Source organism: Rhipicephalus sanguineus, chromosome 6 (assembly GCF_013339695.2).
Source record: "Rhipicephalus sanguineus isolate Rsan-2018 chromosome 6, BIME_Rsan_1.4, whole genome shotgun sequence".
NCBI classification, from domain to species: Eukaryota; Metazoa; Arthropoda; class Arachnida; order Ixodida; family Ixodidae; genus Rhipicephalus; species Rhipicephalus sanguineus.
Window position 1 is genome coordinate 123,671,286 of NC_051181.1, and position 16,876 is coordinate 123,688,161.

At 49.2% G+C, this 16,876-nt stretch overlaps 1 protein-coding gene across 8 annotated transcripts in view; it reads left to right on the forward strand.

The window, feature by feature from the left end:
• Positions 1 to 4,077: 4,077 nt before the first annotated feature.
• LOC119396332 (nuclear migration protein nudC) overlaps positions 4,078 to 16,876 on the forward strand; it is a 232,691-nt gene continuing 219,892 nt past the window's right edge. For 7 of the 8 annotated variants that reach the window (XM_049417046.1, XM_049417045.1, XM_049417048.1 and 4 more), the window contains exon 1: positions 4,106 to 4,165. In XM_049417046.1, the coding sequence (XP_049273003.1) occupies positions 4,121 to 4,165 (45 nt within the window). In that variant the 5' untranslated portion in view covers positions 4,106 to 4,120. Of the gene's footprint in view, positions 4,166 to 16,876 lie in introns of all 8 variants that reach the window. The other variant, XM_049417049.1, reaches the window with a different exon arrangement.

Sequence of the window (16,876 nt, forward strand, 5' to 3'; positions counted from 1 at the left end):
TTCACTCTAGTAGTACTCGGTGTTGGACCATTCGGTGCATGTCTAGTATCAGTAGTAAACTTGGCGCCAAAAACACGACCACCCTGGAACACAAAGGAACACATACATAGGCGTGCGCAGGGTTCCCCATCAGGTGGGGCAAAGGTTCATCGCAGCGCCCCCCCCCCCACCCTACTAAATCAATGTATGGGGCAGATTTTGCGTCCCCCCCCCTCTTAGGTGATTAAGGGGGGGGCCGCCCTTCTTGCCCCCCAACCCCCTGTGCGCACTCCTATGAACACATAGACATGACGGGCGCCCGCCCTGCCTATATATGTGTTCCTTTATGTTCCAGGGTGGTCGTGTTTTTGGCGCTAAGCTTATGCTATTGCATTCAAATTCAAACGACAGGAGGTAAGGAGCTGGACGTGGGTCATACAATGGAAGTACAGGAAGACTCCTTTAGCACCTCTTCAGTCTTGCCCGCGATATTTGATCTACCCTGTAAATTATTAATGAGGGTGTCATCGATTTAAAGGCGCATAACATACACAAAAATTAATAGATTTGAGCTCGCAGCTCTCGCACTGTCTCTAGCGAACGATAAAGTGGAATTTGTAACAACTATTCGGCCGTGCACTAATGCAACGTGTCAACAACAACAACAACAACAACAACAACAAAAGAAAGTTAGTCCTTGCCGTATGCTCCGTTCTGGCTGCTGACACGCTCCAGTCGTTAAGTGTGCATTGAACTGAGTTTACCGGCTCACGGCCACTCCGTGTTAGTGCATAGCCTAAACTCAGTTACAACTCGCGCGAACCACAGACATTCCAGGCAGAGAAGCGTTCAAAGAGGCATAAAGAACGGCGTGCGGTCTGGGTTATCATCAGTGTGCGTGCAAGCTGAACGTGCTCGGCCTGCGAGAGACAGTGGGCGCGAACAGAAGCGAAGCGAGGTTTATGCGTTTAAAAGAAGAACGCACGCACGTGCTTTCTTTTTTGCCTTTTGCGAGTGCTCCCCAAGCAGAGAGAAAGAGAGAGATAGAAGTTAGGATAATGAGGCAAACAAGACATGCACCGTGTTTGCCTATTTATATCCACGTTATATTCACGGCCCAACACCGGTTAAATTTAGCGCACGAAGAAAGAAGCTCCCCTAATCCACTGTGGACGGACTTTATTTTTGTTCTGAGCTAATCCGAAGGACGCTGACCTTGCCTTGCTTAATTAGGTGAACAAGTTAATGTCCCCCAGACAAGGATTTAGGCGCAATAGAATCTGGGAACATTATAATGACTTAACGTCTGTTAAATTTAGCACCCGGAAAAGGGAGGTCGGCCCCGGAAGACACCAGCACGAATAAAAAGAAGCACAGGGCAGAAGGCAAGGATCCTGCACGGTGAGTGATTTTGATCAAAATCACGCGAGTAAATGCAAATGTTCTATAGGTGTGTCAAGAAGCAAGTAACGCATGAAGACCTAGTTAATGACGCGTATCCCGATAATCCATTTCAATACTCTAGGTAGCGGGAAACTCTCGCTAGCGCGAATAAAAATTTTACGTTGTATTTGCGATCGCACAGTTGCAAGTGAGCGCGGTGTATGTGTCTTCTTCTCCTCTGTCCCTGTCGTGTTGCGCTACTAAGTGTAAATTACGAATTCCAACCAACTAGCGCGGCAACTAACCCGGAGTTCAGTTGGAAGCACTACCGAACAGGCCACTAGGAAAACCAGGTGATGGAAAACTCTCCCGTGTTTTCGCGTTTATGAAGACTCGATTTTTTTCCCCGACCTTTATCACCGTTCACCTGTCCTCACTGAACTCTGGCACGTGAGTTAGGAAAAATGACAGCGAAAACAAGTTCTCGAAACTATGAGTGTACTACAACACACTGGCTGTCCTGCGGGCACGTCCTTTCTCTATCGCTCTTTTCTAGTTTCTTTGTTTTTGTATAACACCGGGTGTGTGTGTGTGTTTTCTTTTTTTGTTTTTTCTCGCATACGTGGAAACAACCACACAGCGACAAATGAGCCGCCACGTCGGTCGGCATTCACCTTTGGTTCACGGAACGAGGCCGTGAGAGACCACGTGGACGGAGGGGGGGAACACCTTTGACCTAGATTAGAAAGTGGTCACCTAGCTCTCCGCGGCTACTGCCACACACAAACACATACACGCACATAAGTCGGTACCGTCGACATACACATTCTCCCGGCCGGTACACCTTCTTCCCGGCTCGTAATGTATTTCTGTTCACTTTCGAAGAAAGCTCTGACCACCGGATTCTGGGTCAGCGCCTTCTTCAAGCAATCCCCCATGTACCCCCCCCCCCCCCCCAACCATCTCTTTAACGTCTTTCGCTGAGTGTTCCTCCACCATCTGTGTACACTTTCCGCCAACACCCCACCCGCTGAGCAGCCCATGCGGTCGACTGTCGTCATTAGTGCTGTTGAGAGGGTATATGAATTCGCCATGATGCCATATACACATGCTGCGAACTCGTGCGGCTGTTGCGTATGTATGCGGCCCGGAGCATATCTCGGGACGGAGAATGGACGAACGAGCATTACAAACCGAAACCGCCCCGCAAGCGAGGAGGAAGAGGGGGCCAGAGGAAGACCATAAAAGGGCTCGAGACGCGTTGCCGATGTAATTGAAGAAGCTGCGGTTAAGAAAATGAAATACGACCGCTTTAGCAAGGTTGAAGATAAGGTGCGGGGATCGCGGCGCCGCGGTATACGCTAAGAATGTAGGGCAGCGTTCAAACTCAACTACAGCCCCCCTTCCCCTCTTCTTCTCCTATATCCTCCTTGAACCACACACACCGTCTATACCTGGAGATTTATGGCAAGTATGCTGCAGGCACCTATGCTGTCTCAGGTTAGAAAGTCGAAGACACGAGGATCGTACCGCGCTAATCGGTCTCCTTTCGAAGATAAGCGCGATCGGCGATCGGTGGGTGCTTAAGTTTCGCATGCCGCGGTCGTTTCATCGGATATCGGCTTGCGCACGAGAGACGACGGATAAAAGAGGGCCCTGTTACAAAGGTGAAGGCGCGGGAAAGTTCTGATTTAACGTTCTTGGTTGGGGTGACCATGGCGCCTGATGATTACTACGAGGACACCGTGAGAACAACGACCCTCGTGTGTTCCCCCTTCGTGTTCTTTATTTGTTGATTATTTCTGCAGCCGTTTTTGCCTCCGTAAGTGTCCGAAGAGCGAGCTAGAGAAGTTTCCCGCAACTGACCTGAAGGTATAGACAGTACGCTATGTCATACCTATACAGGGGGTGTTCACAGACGTCATCAAAGTCGCCACACTGCAGCGCAGAAAATGTGGCGAAAAGCAGCGTGCTGTCTCGATCCGCTTATCTTCAGCATCATACTGGAGGCTGCGAATTTAGCAGAAAAATGGCACACGTTGACGCCACGACGCCACGTGAGTACATACTCCCTAGGGCACGACCTTCGATGCAATCGCACAGAGCAGTGTCATCCCGCCGACCGCATCACGGACTTCCTCGCCAGGCCACTCTGTGCCATCTGTGGTCGGTCATCACGGAACAACGTGTGTCCCCGCGGCTCCGAGCCGGCCGAGCAAATATTTGGGCTTCGACTTTCAGCTGGCATCTTGCGCAGCTTTTGTCTTCTCATTCGCTGCGCGCGCGCACGTGCCAATGTTGGCTCCCGCGTGCGCGAAGCCCAAAGGCACGCTGCGTGCACCGAGTCAATGTCAAGGGTCACGGCGTGACCCAGTGCGCTTGAAGCCAGTCTTTCCTTTATACATACACTGGGAGGATGAACACCATCGCTTTCGTTGCGGTTAGAGAGAGTGTGTCCGCGCGTGCGTGTACTGTGGTAGATGCCTTCGCATGGCCGCGCTTACATGTGCTTGTGTGCTGAGCCAGTGCCTCCTGGCTGAGTCTACAAAGGATCGTTAAAGCCCCGCCGATTCCTCGTTGCCGGATAATCGTGCTTTTCCGCGGATGCCATAGTCGAGGGCGAAGCTGCCGCAAGGGGGTCAAGAGGTGACGCCCATGCTCACACACAAAAAAGTGGCGCTGCGCGCACTTGTTTGTCGGTGCTGGTCTGTCCGTGTGTACGTGTACCCAGCGTTCTTTTCACGGACATGCAAGTGCTATGCACGCTTCTCTTCTAGCTGGGTGGTGTCTGCTCGCTTCTGGCGTGAGTGTGGAGCTGTTTCCTTCTTTCTTTCTTTGCGAAGTAGAAAGTCTGGGTGTACGGAAAAAAAGAGATGAGTGTACGTCAACGTACTCACATCGTAGCCTTTAGCGGATGATTGTGAAAATAAGAAGCGCGGTGAAGTACTCCCACACAGAAACGCGCTTATGTCTAGTATATTCCTTACTTTCTGCATTTTCGAAGGTCGCGGGTTTGATCCCGGCCACGGCAGTCGCATTTCGATGGAGGTGGAATGCTAGAGGCCGTAGTGTACGATGTGAGTGGACGCTAAAGTACACCAGAGGTTCGAAATTTCCGGAGCCCTCCACTATGATGTGCCTCGTAATCCAGAACAGACATGTCATAACGTTCCAGCGGCTACAGAGCAACTGCGGAATCTTCGTGAATGACAGCGCAAACGCGAACACGGACTCGAGCTCACAGTCAAGGTGCGAGCGTTCCTGTATCGTTTTCCCACATATTCTCCCACAAGTCATTTCGTGTACGTGTTTACACGCTTGTAGTACCCGAACTTGCGCGCCAACTTGACCTAGGAAAGAACACGACAGTAGTAAAAAAACACGACGTTCAAAGAAGTAGAATAACAGTGAAGACCATACAAATCAGATAACGTCACTCAATAGCCAGTCCAATAAATTAGTGCGTGCCAAACAATCGCCTAGAGTGCTGACGATACATATGCCACTCGGCTTATCTGGACGTGATCGCGTTCAAAGCACGTTGCTCACTGTGATGGGACACGTGTCAAATACGTTCAAACGGTCATCACGTGAAAGCGAAGTGCTCTGACCGTGGCCGTGACCATCGAGGTGTACCGTCGGCGCCGTTTACGGCTTGTTACACTGTAAGCAAAAAAAAAATAATAGTGATTGGGGTTGGAAGATTAACACACTCGGGCTTGCCACAACTATTCGTGCTTCGGGGGAGTAACCATACCAAGGGATGAACAGTTAATATTCCCAATATGGTTAGTCCTTGAGGGACTAACTCTTTCTCTCTCACCGATACTCCTCCAAGGCGCTAAATGTTGTTCAATGTCCTCCAGAGTATTAGACCCGTGTCCTTACACTGTATAGGACAGTTATTCCACTGAGCCAAGGTTCATTAAGTTTACACTCACTAAGTCTTTCGTTCTCGTTGGTCTCTATGTTTATGTGCTGCTTAGAATGCCACCTATACTTGATAGGGACAGTGCATGAGTGCCTTCCCCAGTGTGATGCGACGACTTTACTGAACAACTAGATCTTACTGCCGGTGTCAATGGCCGTGGTGACGCAGCTTGTGCGCATGGAACTTGGCTAACTGATAGCGTGCGCAGTGTATGTCGTTATCGTCATCTTGTTCTCTCGCTTTTTTTTTTTCTTTCGTTCTTGAGTACTGTGCAGACGTTTGGAATTGCCAACACTAAGGAAACTCACTTTCCCGTTCTTTTTCTTCGCTTAGCATAAATCACAACAACAAGGACACACTCTGAGCCAGGTACTTATGTCCAGTTCCCGTTGGCATAACCTCAACCGAACCAAACGGGACCGACTGCCTGCGCGTTCTCGAGCAAGGGCCCGTGCTTTAGGCGCGTAGATTTATATCTGGAAAGGCCCGCTTTGTTTACTTCTTTCGGGCAGAAAGAAGAAAGTTCGAAGAACACAGAAAGATACGCGCACGGGCACGTACTAAAAATAAAGGGGAAGGCAGCCGGCGCTCGCGTGCAAGGCCGTGCTTCGAGCAAGTTCAGAAAAGACGACGCGTCCAAGACACCCCGCTGCAATACGGTCGTGCACCCCTCGCGCCTGTCAACCTAGTTTTGTAGGCTTTTACTTTCCTTTAAAAATCGTAACCGTGTATATATATATATATAATCTAGCGAATACACAAGAAACGTCCCCGAGGCCCTGCTGCTTCACCCGCACAGAGGATACCGACCTTCTCTCTGTACAGCTTTCTTTCTTTTTCTTTCGTCATCTTTGTTTTGTTTTGTTTTTCTTGGTTTCGTTCGTCCAAACTGTCGTGCGCTCGTTATCGCTTTAACCCGCATCGGGCCTTGCACACACGCGCGCAAGCACACACGCAAGTGTATTGGCGGCGAGAGTGTGGATAGTATAACGTATCATTACGGTATACGTTGCCCTCCCTGTGCCGCGAGGAAAAACATAAAAAAAAAGAAGATATAACAAAAATGAAGGACCAGCGAGAGACTCAGCGCTTAAAACTGGAGCATCAGGCAATCCCGGCCTCCCAATGCTCACGATCAAAATCTTGGGCAGAAAGTTGAAAACCAGGGCAGCAGCGGCAAAAGCCGCCGCCGCCGCTGCAAGCGCGTACGTAGCGACGCGTACGCACACAAAGGTTAAGGTCGACGCGGCTAGGCGCAGTTTTATCCGGGAATCGTGTCCCGTCAGTTTGGATATGTTATTTTTATTTTTTCTATTCTGTTCGCTGTGTTCGCGTTCGCTTGTTGTAAGGAGGCAGTGACCTAACGATCATTTTGTGGTTCGTGATTTTCGTATAGTATCCTTTCCTAAAAGAAATACGTGCTATTACTCATCAAGAAAACAAAGACTTGCGAGAGGTGTGTTTAATAACTGGGGCCGAATTGACAAAACTTCTCTTTCGCAAATGCGTTTTCCCCTTGGCCAGCTGGCTTCGCTAATAATCTGTACCACATCGTGATTGGCTGATATATTCACTTAAATATTTACAGCGCGAGACGACACCACAGAGAAGAAGGCACACAAGACACACGGAGCGCCGCAGTCTCGGGCTGTAAATATGGAAGCTAGAAACCAGCTCGCCCAACATATTGTTTTGAGATATTCACTCACGAAAATTTTTAGCCTAAGACGCTTTTGTGAATACGGGCCCTGACCTTTCGCTTCTTATACTCATTGTTTCTTAAGCCTTTATTTTGCTGTCGCACTACACCACGCATCCGTTAATCGTCAATACGGCTCCGTGGCAGCCTTCACGAGCACACACGGCCTTCTTCGCTTGGTCCACGGGGCTCACAGATGTGCGGACGCACCTTCCGCACCCCCTCCCCCCGTCAGTTCAATAGTATCCCGTCTCCTTCCTTCTATTATTTGACTCCCCTACTCCGTTCTATGTGGCACTGAGGCTGAGCCGTGTTCCCTTTTGTGCTTTTGCACCTCCCCACTCCCAGTGCGCGTGCCTATGCAAACTTATATATAATGATATCACTGTATGCCGATTATATACTGACCTGATTTGTGCACCTCATTGTTTACAATTTTCTGGAAAGAGGCATCGGCGTTGCGAGAAAGAAAAATAAAACTGAACAGAATTTTCTCTCTCATAGAAATTTATGGCAGCAACCGGCCCGGAACTTCAGAGTCGAACCCCAAAACCATTCTGATTTAAGGAACGGACTAGCAGACAACTAATCCTCATCATCATCACCCTAACAACGCCCAGTGAAGGGCAAAGGCCCCTCCCATGTTCCGCCAATCAACACGGTCCTGTGCTTGCTTCTGCCACGTTATACCCGCAAACTTCTTGATCATCTAGCCACCTAACTTTCTGTCTCCCCCTCGCGTGTTTGCCTTCTCTTGGAATCAAGTCAGTTACAACAGTCTCGGAAGAGAACAGCGCTCTGAGTTAGGTAGCGATGCACTGGAAGTTGTAAAGGAGTACGTCTACTTGGGAGAGGTAGTGACCGCGGAGCCGAACCATCAGACTGAAGTAACTAGAAGAATAAGAATGACGTGGAGCACATTCGGCAGGCATTCTCAAATCATGAATGGTAGTTTACCATTATCACTAAAGAGGAAGGTATACAGCTGCATACAGCTGCATAATGATATGCATGTTATATACAACTGCATCTCACCCCGGCACTTACCTATACGGAGCTCAAACCTGGAGGCTTACAAAGAGGGTTCAACTTAAACTGAGGACGACGCAACAAGCAATGGAAAGGAAAATTGTTGGTGCAACCTTAAGGGTCAAGAAGAGAGCAGAGTTGGTCAGGGAACACACGAGTGTCAAGGACATCTTAGTCGAAATCAAGAAGAAGAAATGGACATGGGCAGGGCATGTGGCGCGTACACAAGATAACCGCTGGTCGTAAAGAGTAAATAGTCGTAGACTAGTAGACAAACGAACTAGTAGAATAGAAGTACACGTTGCTGGGCTAGTCAGTTCATGTTCATGTACAAGCCACGAAAGTATGGCTGTTTTTGCGACTTGTACATGGACTAGTAGAAATGGACTTGTAGACAGCAGAACCGGGTAAGTAACGACCTTTACAAGAACCCCCTGCGTTTCATTCACACGTTAATTACGGCGACGGCTGACACAATGGAATGTAATCATGCCTGCAAGATATGGCTCGCTTGTTAGTAAGCACAGCGCGAAATGTACAACGATCTGTACAAGCGGTTTCTTCCAAGTTGTATAGTCGTCCGCCTCGGTGGTACTGCGGTTGCGGTGTTTGGCTGCTGCCCCGAGAGTCGCGGGTTCGATCTTGGCCGCTGCGGTCGCAATTTCCGGAGCCCTCCCTCCACGACGGCGTGCCTCATAACCATATCGTGGTTTTAGCACATACAATCCCAAGTATTATATGAAGTTGTATAGTGTGTCATGACCCGTCTGAAAGTAATGGCACACAATCACAACGAGCGAGCTGATAACAGAACAACGGCTCAGGCAAAAGCGCGTGAATGCGAGCATTCGAGCGAGAATTCTGTGACCTTCTCTTGGTCACTTCCACTGCGCACATGTTTCCAGTCAATGACCTCCTGTTTAAACCATCTTGTTTTTTTCCCCCTTTAAACTACGACTTCGAACACGCCAATAGCCACTTACTTATAGCGTGCTAAGAGTTGTTTCAACGTTCTATCTTCCGTCACTCTCTCTCTTGTTTTAAAAAACGCGTTCCCTCCCCCACCCTCTTTCCGTGTTATATTCTTCGTTCGCACCCGAAATAAAACTCTCCATAAGGCTCGACCACAGGGCATAGTCACGTAGGCGTTATTATTCTTCGCCAGCCCATCGGAGCAAGTGACCTGAATGCGCGGAGGTCTGCAAGAGCCCCATCCGAACCTTCATGTTGGCAGCAGCAACGGAACACATGCATGCGAAAGCTTATCGCTTCGCTGCGTGCGCGGCAATCTCCGGCGAAGCATCTAAGACGCAACAGCGGGAAGCTTTCTGAACGGGCACGCTCCAAGGAGTTTGGGGCACGTGCTGTACGAGGCGGCAGGTGTCTTCTCTTCATCACCGAATTTCTCCCACTAAAGTATAACGCTTGCGCCTGCATCTATGGTGGCGCGCTTATCCGAGGTGTTTCTTTCTTTCTTTTGTTTTTACGAATTCCGGATGAAGTCTGCGTGCACCCGTGGCTTTCGTGTTGCGAAAGCGTGACGTGTTGTTGTCATGCCCCATTGAACTTGGCTTCTCCGTTCAGCGGTTATTCTTGTTGTTGTCCACTGACTATGGGTCGCACCCAATGCAGGGGATTGGCCGAGTAGCGAGTGGACTTTTCCACTAAGTGTTATTGGGTAACAGTCCCAGATGCCATAGTTCAACCATATATTTTTTTAATTGCCAGTTATGAGTAATGGAATATTTAAAGCCCGGAGAACTTAGCAAGACATTCTTTTAGTATCAATGATAAGTGCGCGATTGTTTCTTCAAAAGACGAAGTTGCCTGGAGGAAGCTTCGTCTTTTCGTCTTCGTCAACTTCGTCTTTCACTTCTTTTGAACTGAAGCCATGGACCGTGAGTGGCACTGGCTAACGCACCTCCGGGGCTGTATTTTGTACACATTCGCAGGCAACCAAGAAAGCGTGATGGGTAATACGGAATCTCCGGTAGCTCGATGGTAACGAGCATCTCGCAAGCGTATTGTGGAAGATGTGGGTCTTCGGCTCCGACTTTTAGCAAGTTGTCGTTTATACTACTATAATTTCATTGTATACCTTCATTTATACATTTAGTTAAAACGTAGCACTTCTTCTAGTTAAAATGTAGCACTTCTTCTAGTTAAAACGTAGCACTTTACCGCGTCTACGTCTTGCCTGTCTTCATCGTCTGTCGACTTCGTGTGGTCTCAAAGGAAAAGGCTTTGAGCCACTCAATTTTCTTGCTTCTTCTTATTCGAAGATGAAAAAAAAAAACAAATTCGAGGAAAGGAAACTATTTTTGGCAAGGTCCTTGATTTCAGACTATTGTGGCTGCCGCTATCGATATTAAATGTGTTTCTGAGTGGTGCGCACCCACTTTTTCACCGATTTCCCAAATTCGTTAAAAACTCGGGGTATGATATTTCCTGTGGTCAGTCGTCGTTATTTTCTTTTAGTCAAGCATGGGTTACAATCCGGTTAACGCCATGAAACGATGTATTTCTTTCAGCTTCCATGTGAGTGGGATATTGTGCATAATACAAGTTGATACATCATGGAGATTTTAAATTTCTGCAGATTTATCCCACGTTAAGCTTATATTACGAACACTGCGGGAACCGTGGGTTCAGAGCACATATAGTATGTTCGTAGTTAGTCAAGTTAAACCCATTTCTCGCTTCTTTAGCGAATCTTCCCAACCGTGAGAAACACACGCTTCCTGTCAAGACATGATTGCACTGCGCGTCAGCTCGCTTTTCAGGAGAACAAGTGAACGGCTCTAAGGTCACGATTTGGGAGAAATCCGGCGAAGGTCGCTCGTGGATGCGCGTCTACAAGCCGTCCCAAAATATGTATAGAACTCGTCTAGAACCCATCTAGAACTCATCTGGCACTCCTCTGCAACAAGTCTGGAATTAGTCTGCATTTCGAATTCGTGTTGATCTTGTTGGAATAGAAAAAAAAAACATGACTAATGAGGAAAAGGGAATCTTTAGGCATTCGAAAGTAGTGCCTTATCATAGTATTTACTTGTGAACTCTGCAAGGTGTGGACAGTGATATCTGAAGAAGAAGCAAATTAGAAAAGGGGAATTTTTTTCTCGCCTAACTTGTGGCCTGCTCAAGTTGGCTGACTGACAAAACAAACAAAACTGAAAGCGTGTGCCGCCTGGGTCTTTATCCTCCACTGTGCCGTTGCCACACAGCGCTTTCATTTCCGAAGTACACGGAGCGCTCTAATGGCGTTCATCTTTTGCTGAACAGGAAGGTGACCGCCATTCAACAACGCTCGCTCCGAGAGACCAAGGCGAGACAATGGCGGCGCGCGCTCACTTTTCATTTCAACGTCGTTTCCGTTCCTCTTTTTAAACCAGTCGTGCGCCCACCCCCGTAGCGTCATACGCCTATAGGGCGCTTACTTCCTCGTTAATTTCGCGCGCGCGCATCTTCCTAGGCTCATTTGTTTTCTTGTTCTCACAGCAGAGGAGAAGCGGAAGGAAAGCAGAAGAAGAGCAGGAGAGACAGACGAACAGCAGAAGAACAACAGAAGAGCGACAGACGAACAGCAGACGAACAGTATAGGAAAACAGCAGAGGAAAGATGGCAGCACAGAGGATGCAGAAGACAAGCTGGCCTCTGACGCATGCAATTACCTCTTCCTCTCCGCCCCAACTAATACAAGAGAAGCAATCTCACGCATGCGCTCTCGCCGCAACGCCCGCTAGATCTAAACGGTCCACATGCGGTTCGACGCCGCAGAAACAAAACAATACTGCGACCTCACGTGATGGCACGCGGCTGCTTTCACCGCAGCGCAGAACAACAGTGCGGCGGCTGTGACCGCTAGCCTAAAAGGAATGGGGTGGTCCGCGTGCGTTCCGGGGCTATTCATCGCGTCGTTTCCATATGCTACATGAGGCATCGTAAGCGGACACGCCGGCCGGCCATTGTTTTACGAAGCCGAAACGTACTGCCAGAGCCCGTGTAGTATATGGTATAGCACAGGCCGTTTTGACCGGGCAGAGAGAGACAGGGAGCGTGCCTGCATGGACCGGTGGTCCCCACTTTTTTTTGCGTGTGTGTCTGTTTGTGTAGGTTGAGCGCATGCGCTGTGAGCCGCACAATGGGCTATTTCGGCCGACGTCCTCGCGGTCGGTGTCTTGGCTTGGCGTTGCGGCGCACTTGCCGAGCGGCTAGCTAGGCGGGCGGGCGTTGGCTGTCCACGCTGGCGTGCGTGTGTCTCTCGCCCTGTGACCGACAGGGGTCAACGAATCCTAACGGGCTGGCCATTGAGGTGCATATTAGTCCCTGCTGCGGCGCTGATATCGTGGGCGGTGACGCAACTGACGCGGTCGTCCCAGCATGCAGCCATTATTTTGCTCAACAGGCATGGCAGGCGAGCGCGTTTTGTGTCTCGGAACGACGCGATGGAAAGCTGGCTCACACGCCCTCCTGTAGGAATGCCACACTACTTCTTTCTACTTGACTCTGCTGTCCACCCACCTCTCGTTTGGGTAGTCGCCGTATCCCTCAGAGATGTGGCACTATGTACTTGAGGGGCATGGCTAGTTTGCAGACTTTTCTTCTATGTATATGGGCTGACCGATAAAGGTTGTTTAGCAGGGGCGGCGGCACGTGCAGTGGATTTGTGATTGGCCGGCAACTTCCTTATTGCATTTTGTGCTATGCGTATACTTGTCCAGCTCCGAAGGTGCGGGCGGAGAAAGAAAAGAAAGAAAGAAAGAAAGAAAGAAAGAAAGAAAGAAAGAAAGAAAGAAAGAAAGAAAGAAAGAAAGAAAGAAAGAAAGAAAGAAAGAAAGAAAGAAAGAAAGAAAGAAAGAAAGAAATGGATGCCTTAATAGCCGCGATGATGACAGGTACACCTGAAGCTTGTCTATTCGCGGAGGTACTGCCTGGCTTCCTGTTTGTCTTTGACAGGTGGCAATCGTTTCGCATTATTCGACGATGACATGCTCTAGCACTGACACAGCCTTTTTTCTGTCTTACATTTATTCTAACGCGCGAGTATTAGAAGGAGCAAACCCTTGAAATAATCATAGAGTTTGTCTGTAGCACTGTCTGATAGCTTCCGTATTTAGTCGTATATCACTAGCACTGGCTAGCCCTAGCTTGTATATTGACTATAATATATTTGAACGTATTCTGATGGAACTAATGGTAACGTCAACCCATTTCTCTTGCGTTTGCCGCTAACCCCCCTTTTTATATTGAAGTGGTTAGCTTGCCAGACGTCGCGCGACTGCTTGAGTATCTGTGCCCGTGACTCCCAAAAATTCTTACGTCGTAGAAATGATTGTACACGCAGATGCCAACCAATCATGATATCGTGCATATTATTAGAGGAGGCTATTTACAAATGACACACGGAATTCACGAACTGCAAGAGCTTTGAGAAATATTCTAGGTGGAATAGTACATGCTGGTGCACGTCGTGTTTTGAGAGCTAAATGCGATAGAAATATGAGACGAGCTCCAAAGTGCAAATTTTAGTTCACTGAAAAGGCCGAAGCGGGCCAATGGTCGAACGTTGTTACTAACATATATCCGCTTCGTGCTGCTATGCGTGCCCTCCAACCTCGAGCGTATTAGTCCATATATATAAATCTTGAGTATTACATGCTCTCATTTTATTTTAGTCATCTTACGTTGTGCCTAGAAGAGGTATTACGTGACAAATATGTTGCACTTTGATTGACAAGCCAACAGAAAAAATGAGAATGGTGGCTGTATAGGTCCACAAGTGAACAAAAAGGAAAGCAAGCAATGTACCCTTCACTTTTTTTCTTTTTTTCACTCGGCATGACGTTGTGAATTTTGTAGCGGGGGGATTTTGAGAGTCTTCAGTGATTTAATCATTAGAACATGGTTATTTGTCAAATGGCAGTTTAGCCATTCTTGACAAGGCGTGTTTACGAATCATCTTCAATCCCTCACACGTCCTATCATAATAACTTGCTTTCCTTTTCATTTTGGGGTACACGCTTAGTAATGTGAGCATTTGTGCCCTTTCCTGACCAATAGCGCTTGCCTTGTCAACTAAGCAATACACTTCAGTTTGTCACCGTTTGCAGAGCCGTTAAGCTGTAACAACTGCGTATAGGTTTACCTTGTGTTACTTATCGTGTCAGCTGCGCCCCTAACTATCACATTAATGTTCGATAATATCCATTCGGAAGCTTTAGGAAAATGTTCGCAAAATTTTCGTCATATGTACTCCACAAGTCTTGCTGAACTTATCAAAGACTGGTTAACACACGCGTCAGCCTAGTGCGAACGTGTGGTAATCGGGATGTGCTTGCTTCACAACCACAGCTTTATCTCTTCTCCCAGTAAATAGTAAGCTGTGAAATATGCTACAAATTAGTTTTTCGCAAACGTAGTGGTAGCCCATAATGCGCATCGTAGGTTTCAGGCGTTGGACGATGTTCGCAGTTATAGGTCTTCCGAAATCTTGTGCTTAAAACTACCTGTCAAGCGTTGCCACGTCGTAAATGAGCACAACCGGTACAGATCAAGGCGATATGTAATCAAATGTGGCTTGAATAACAGCACGTTGGGCTCGAATACATGTAGCGGCCATTTCTAAAATGCGTCTCTACGATCCCCGAAATTTCTCGCACCAAAGTTTACGATTGGATTAGTCAACTTTGATGACAGTATTTGTTTGTATTGGCTAAAGATTGTCACCCACAAGTTGCATGCAGCCAGCGTGACTGAGGCTAAGTTTTTATAGTGCGCATCGCGTACACCTTTAAACGTTTTTAACCGTCTTCAAGTTCTGCAAAACAAGCTTTCTTTTATGTAAGATGATTCTATTGGTCGCGCACGTAACAGCGTACACTAGGTGCGCCTCTTCACTGTGTCACGCTTATGTAAGCGTAACGGGCTACCAGTCTCGTTACGCTGCGAACGCACTCCAGCGTTCTCCCGAGCGAGCGATGCATGCAGACGAGAGGAGCATGACGCCTGCCACACAGACATAGCCGAGCCGAACTCGAAGCCACAGTCCAACACGATAATGCGGCCACAATGTGTGATTGGGCGAGTTCGTGATTCCTGATACTTGAAATATTACGCGTCAAGTAGTGCTACGTACGTAAGGCTCGTTGGCACATTTGCCCACAGTTTCAGCTGCGAGAGCATGCCACCCCCAGCACTTGTTTGTGCCGCTTCAATCTAAAATGGAACCGTACCAGCTATCCCAGTTTTCGGCCTTGGTACACCAGCACTGAATACGAAAGCCGGTCTAGCCGATTGCGTTCTGTAATATGAGAGGGACGGAAGAGCGATATCCCACTGGGGACCCGGTGGGATCGGAGTGATATAAACCGCGGGTTCGATAGCCGGATTCCGTACTCACCGGCACTGTCCCGCACCGCCGTCCGCACACCATCTCTTTCGGAGAGGAGAAGACCAGCCCGCGAAGCACCACACAAAACCGGCGCGTAGTCAATCAAAAGAGCACCGATGAACCACACCGCGACGAAAATCCACGGACAAACAATTCGGAGAGATGCGCGCACCGCGCTTGCCGTAGAAGACCTCCATTGAGGAAGCGCCAGGGTTTTATACCAGTCCGGGAAAGGGGGGTGAAAGACCAGCGCGTTTCTCCTCCCGCAGTCGACCAACCGACCGACTGAGAAGACCAGGCGCCCTTTCTCCTTCAGTGGAGGCTTCTTCTCTCCATCGCCAATGCCCCCCCCCCCTCCTGTAGCGTCCAATGACCACCAAAACGAGAGCAAAATGGGGACAGAGCCAGCCAGCCGACATACGGAGACTGCTTTGCCCCCCCTCCTTTCCCCCTTCACCACCGCTGTCGCCGAGAGCTTAGGCGCGATGGGTTCGGATGCCCCGGCTGAAGATACGAGAGCCCTCAGATCCTCAGGGTAAGCTCGTTCCCTTCTCCTCTTCATTTCTATATCTCTCTCTCGAGCGTGCGTAGAACCCCAACGTTAGCAAAACTTCCCCATCCATGGGACAGATTCGACGGCGCTAGAGGCGAGGGTGTTCGGAAGTTGACCGTCGGCTCTTCTCCCCGGCGACGCCGCCACCCGAATTCCTCCTCGTCCGTTTGTACCGATAGAGAGAAACGGAGAGGGATGTTCCGTTATTTTGGACCAGGCTCCGTGGAGCGTGTGAGAGGACGCCAAAAGAGAGGGGAGCTCTTCTCGCTCCCGGGCCTGGCCCTACCTCACGGTCAGGGTCAGCAACCGAGAGGCGAGGAGGTTGCGACCGGAGGGGGGCTGCCTTTGTGACCCATATATCGAGGAACTGTCTGGCCGCGCGTGTGTGTGTGTGTGCCTGTTGTGGCCGCGTGCGCGGTCGTTTTCTCCCCTTGCGCGCGGCGTGGCCCCGGGGTCCTCTGACGCGCCGCCGCCGCCGCCGCTGCAAATGCTTTCTGTGCATCGATTTGGAGTCGGCCGACGCTCGACTGTCGCTGCTCCCCCCGCCCCCCTTCCCCCTTTGGCGTAGAAGAGAGGGACGACGCTTCCAGAGCAATGGCCGCGCGGAGCTATAGACGCCGGTCCGGGTGTTGTGGCACGATGGAAGCTGACGACCCGTTGATATGTGACCTAGCTCGCTGGTTACCATGAACTGTTGCGTCGAAGGGCGAAGGGCCTGTACATAGCAAAATATCTGCACATGACAAAGGCGTTCGCATAACAAAACCCTGTACATGAAAGAGACATGCGCATGACAGAACTGTCTGAGGAAGACGGGTACCTCAAATGATTGACTGTCCAGCAAGAAAACCTTCACTCGGCACTGAGACATCCTTGTTTGATCACTGCCATTCAATGCTAGCGCTCGGA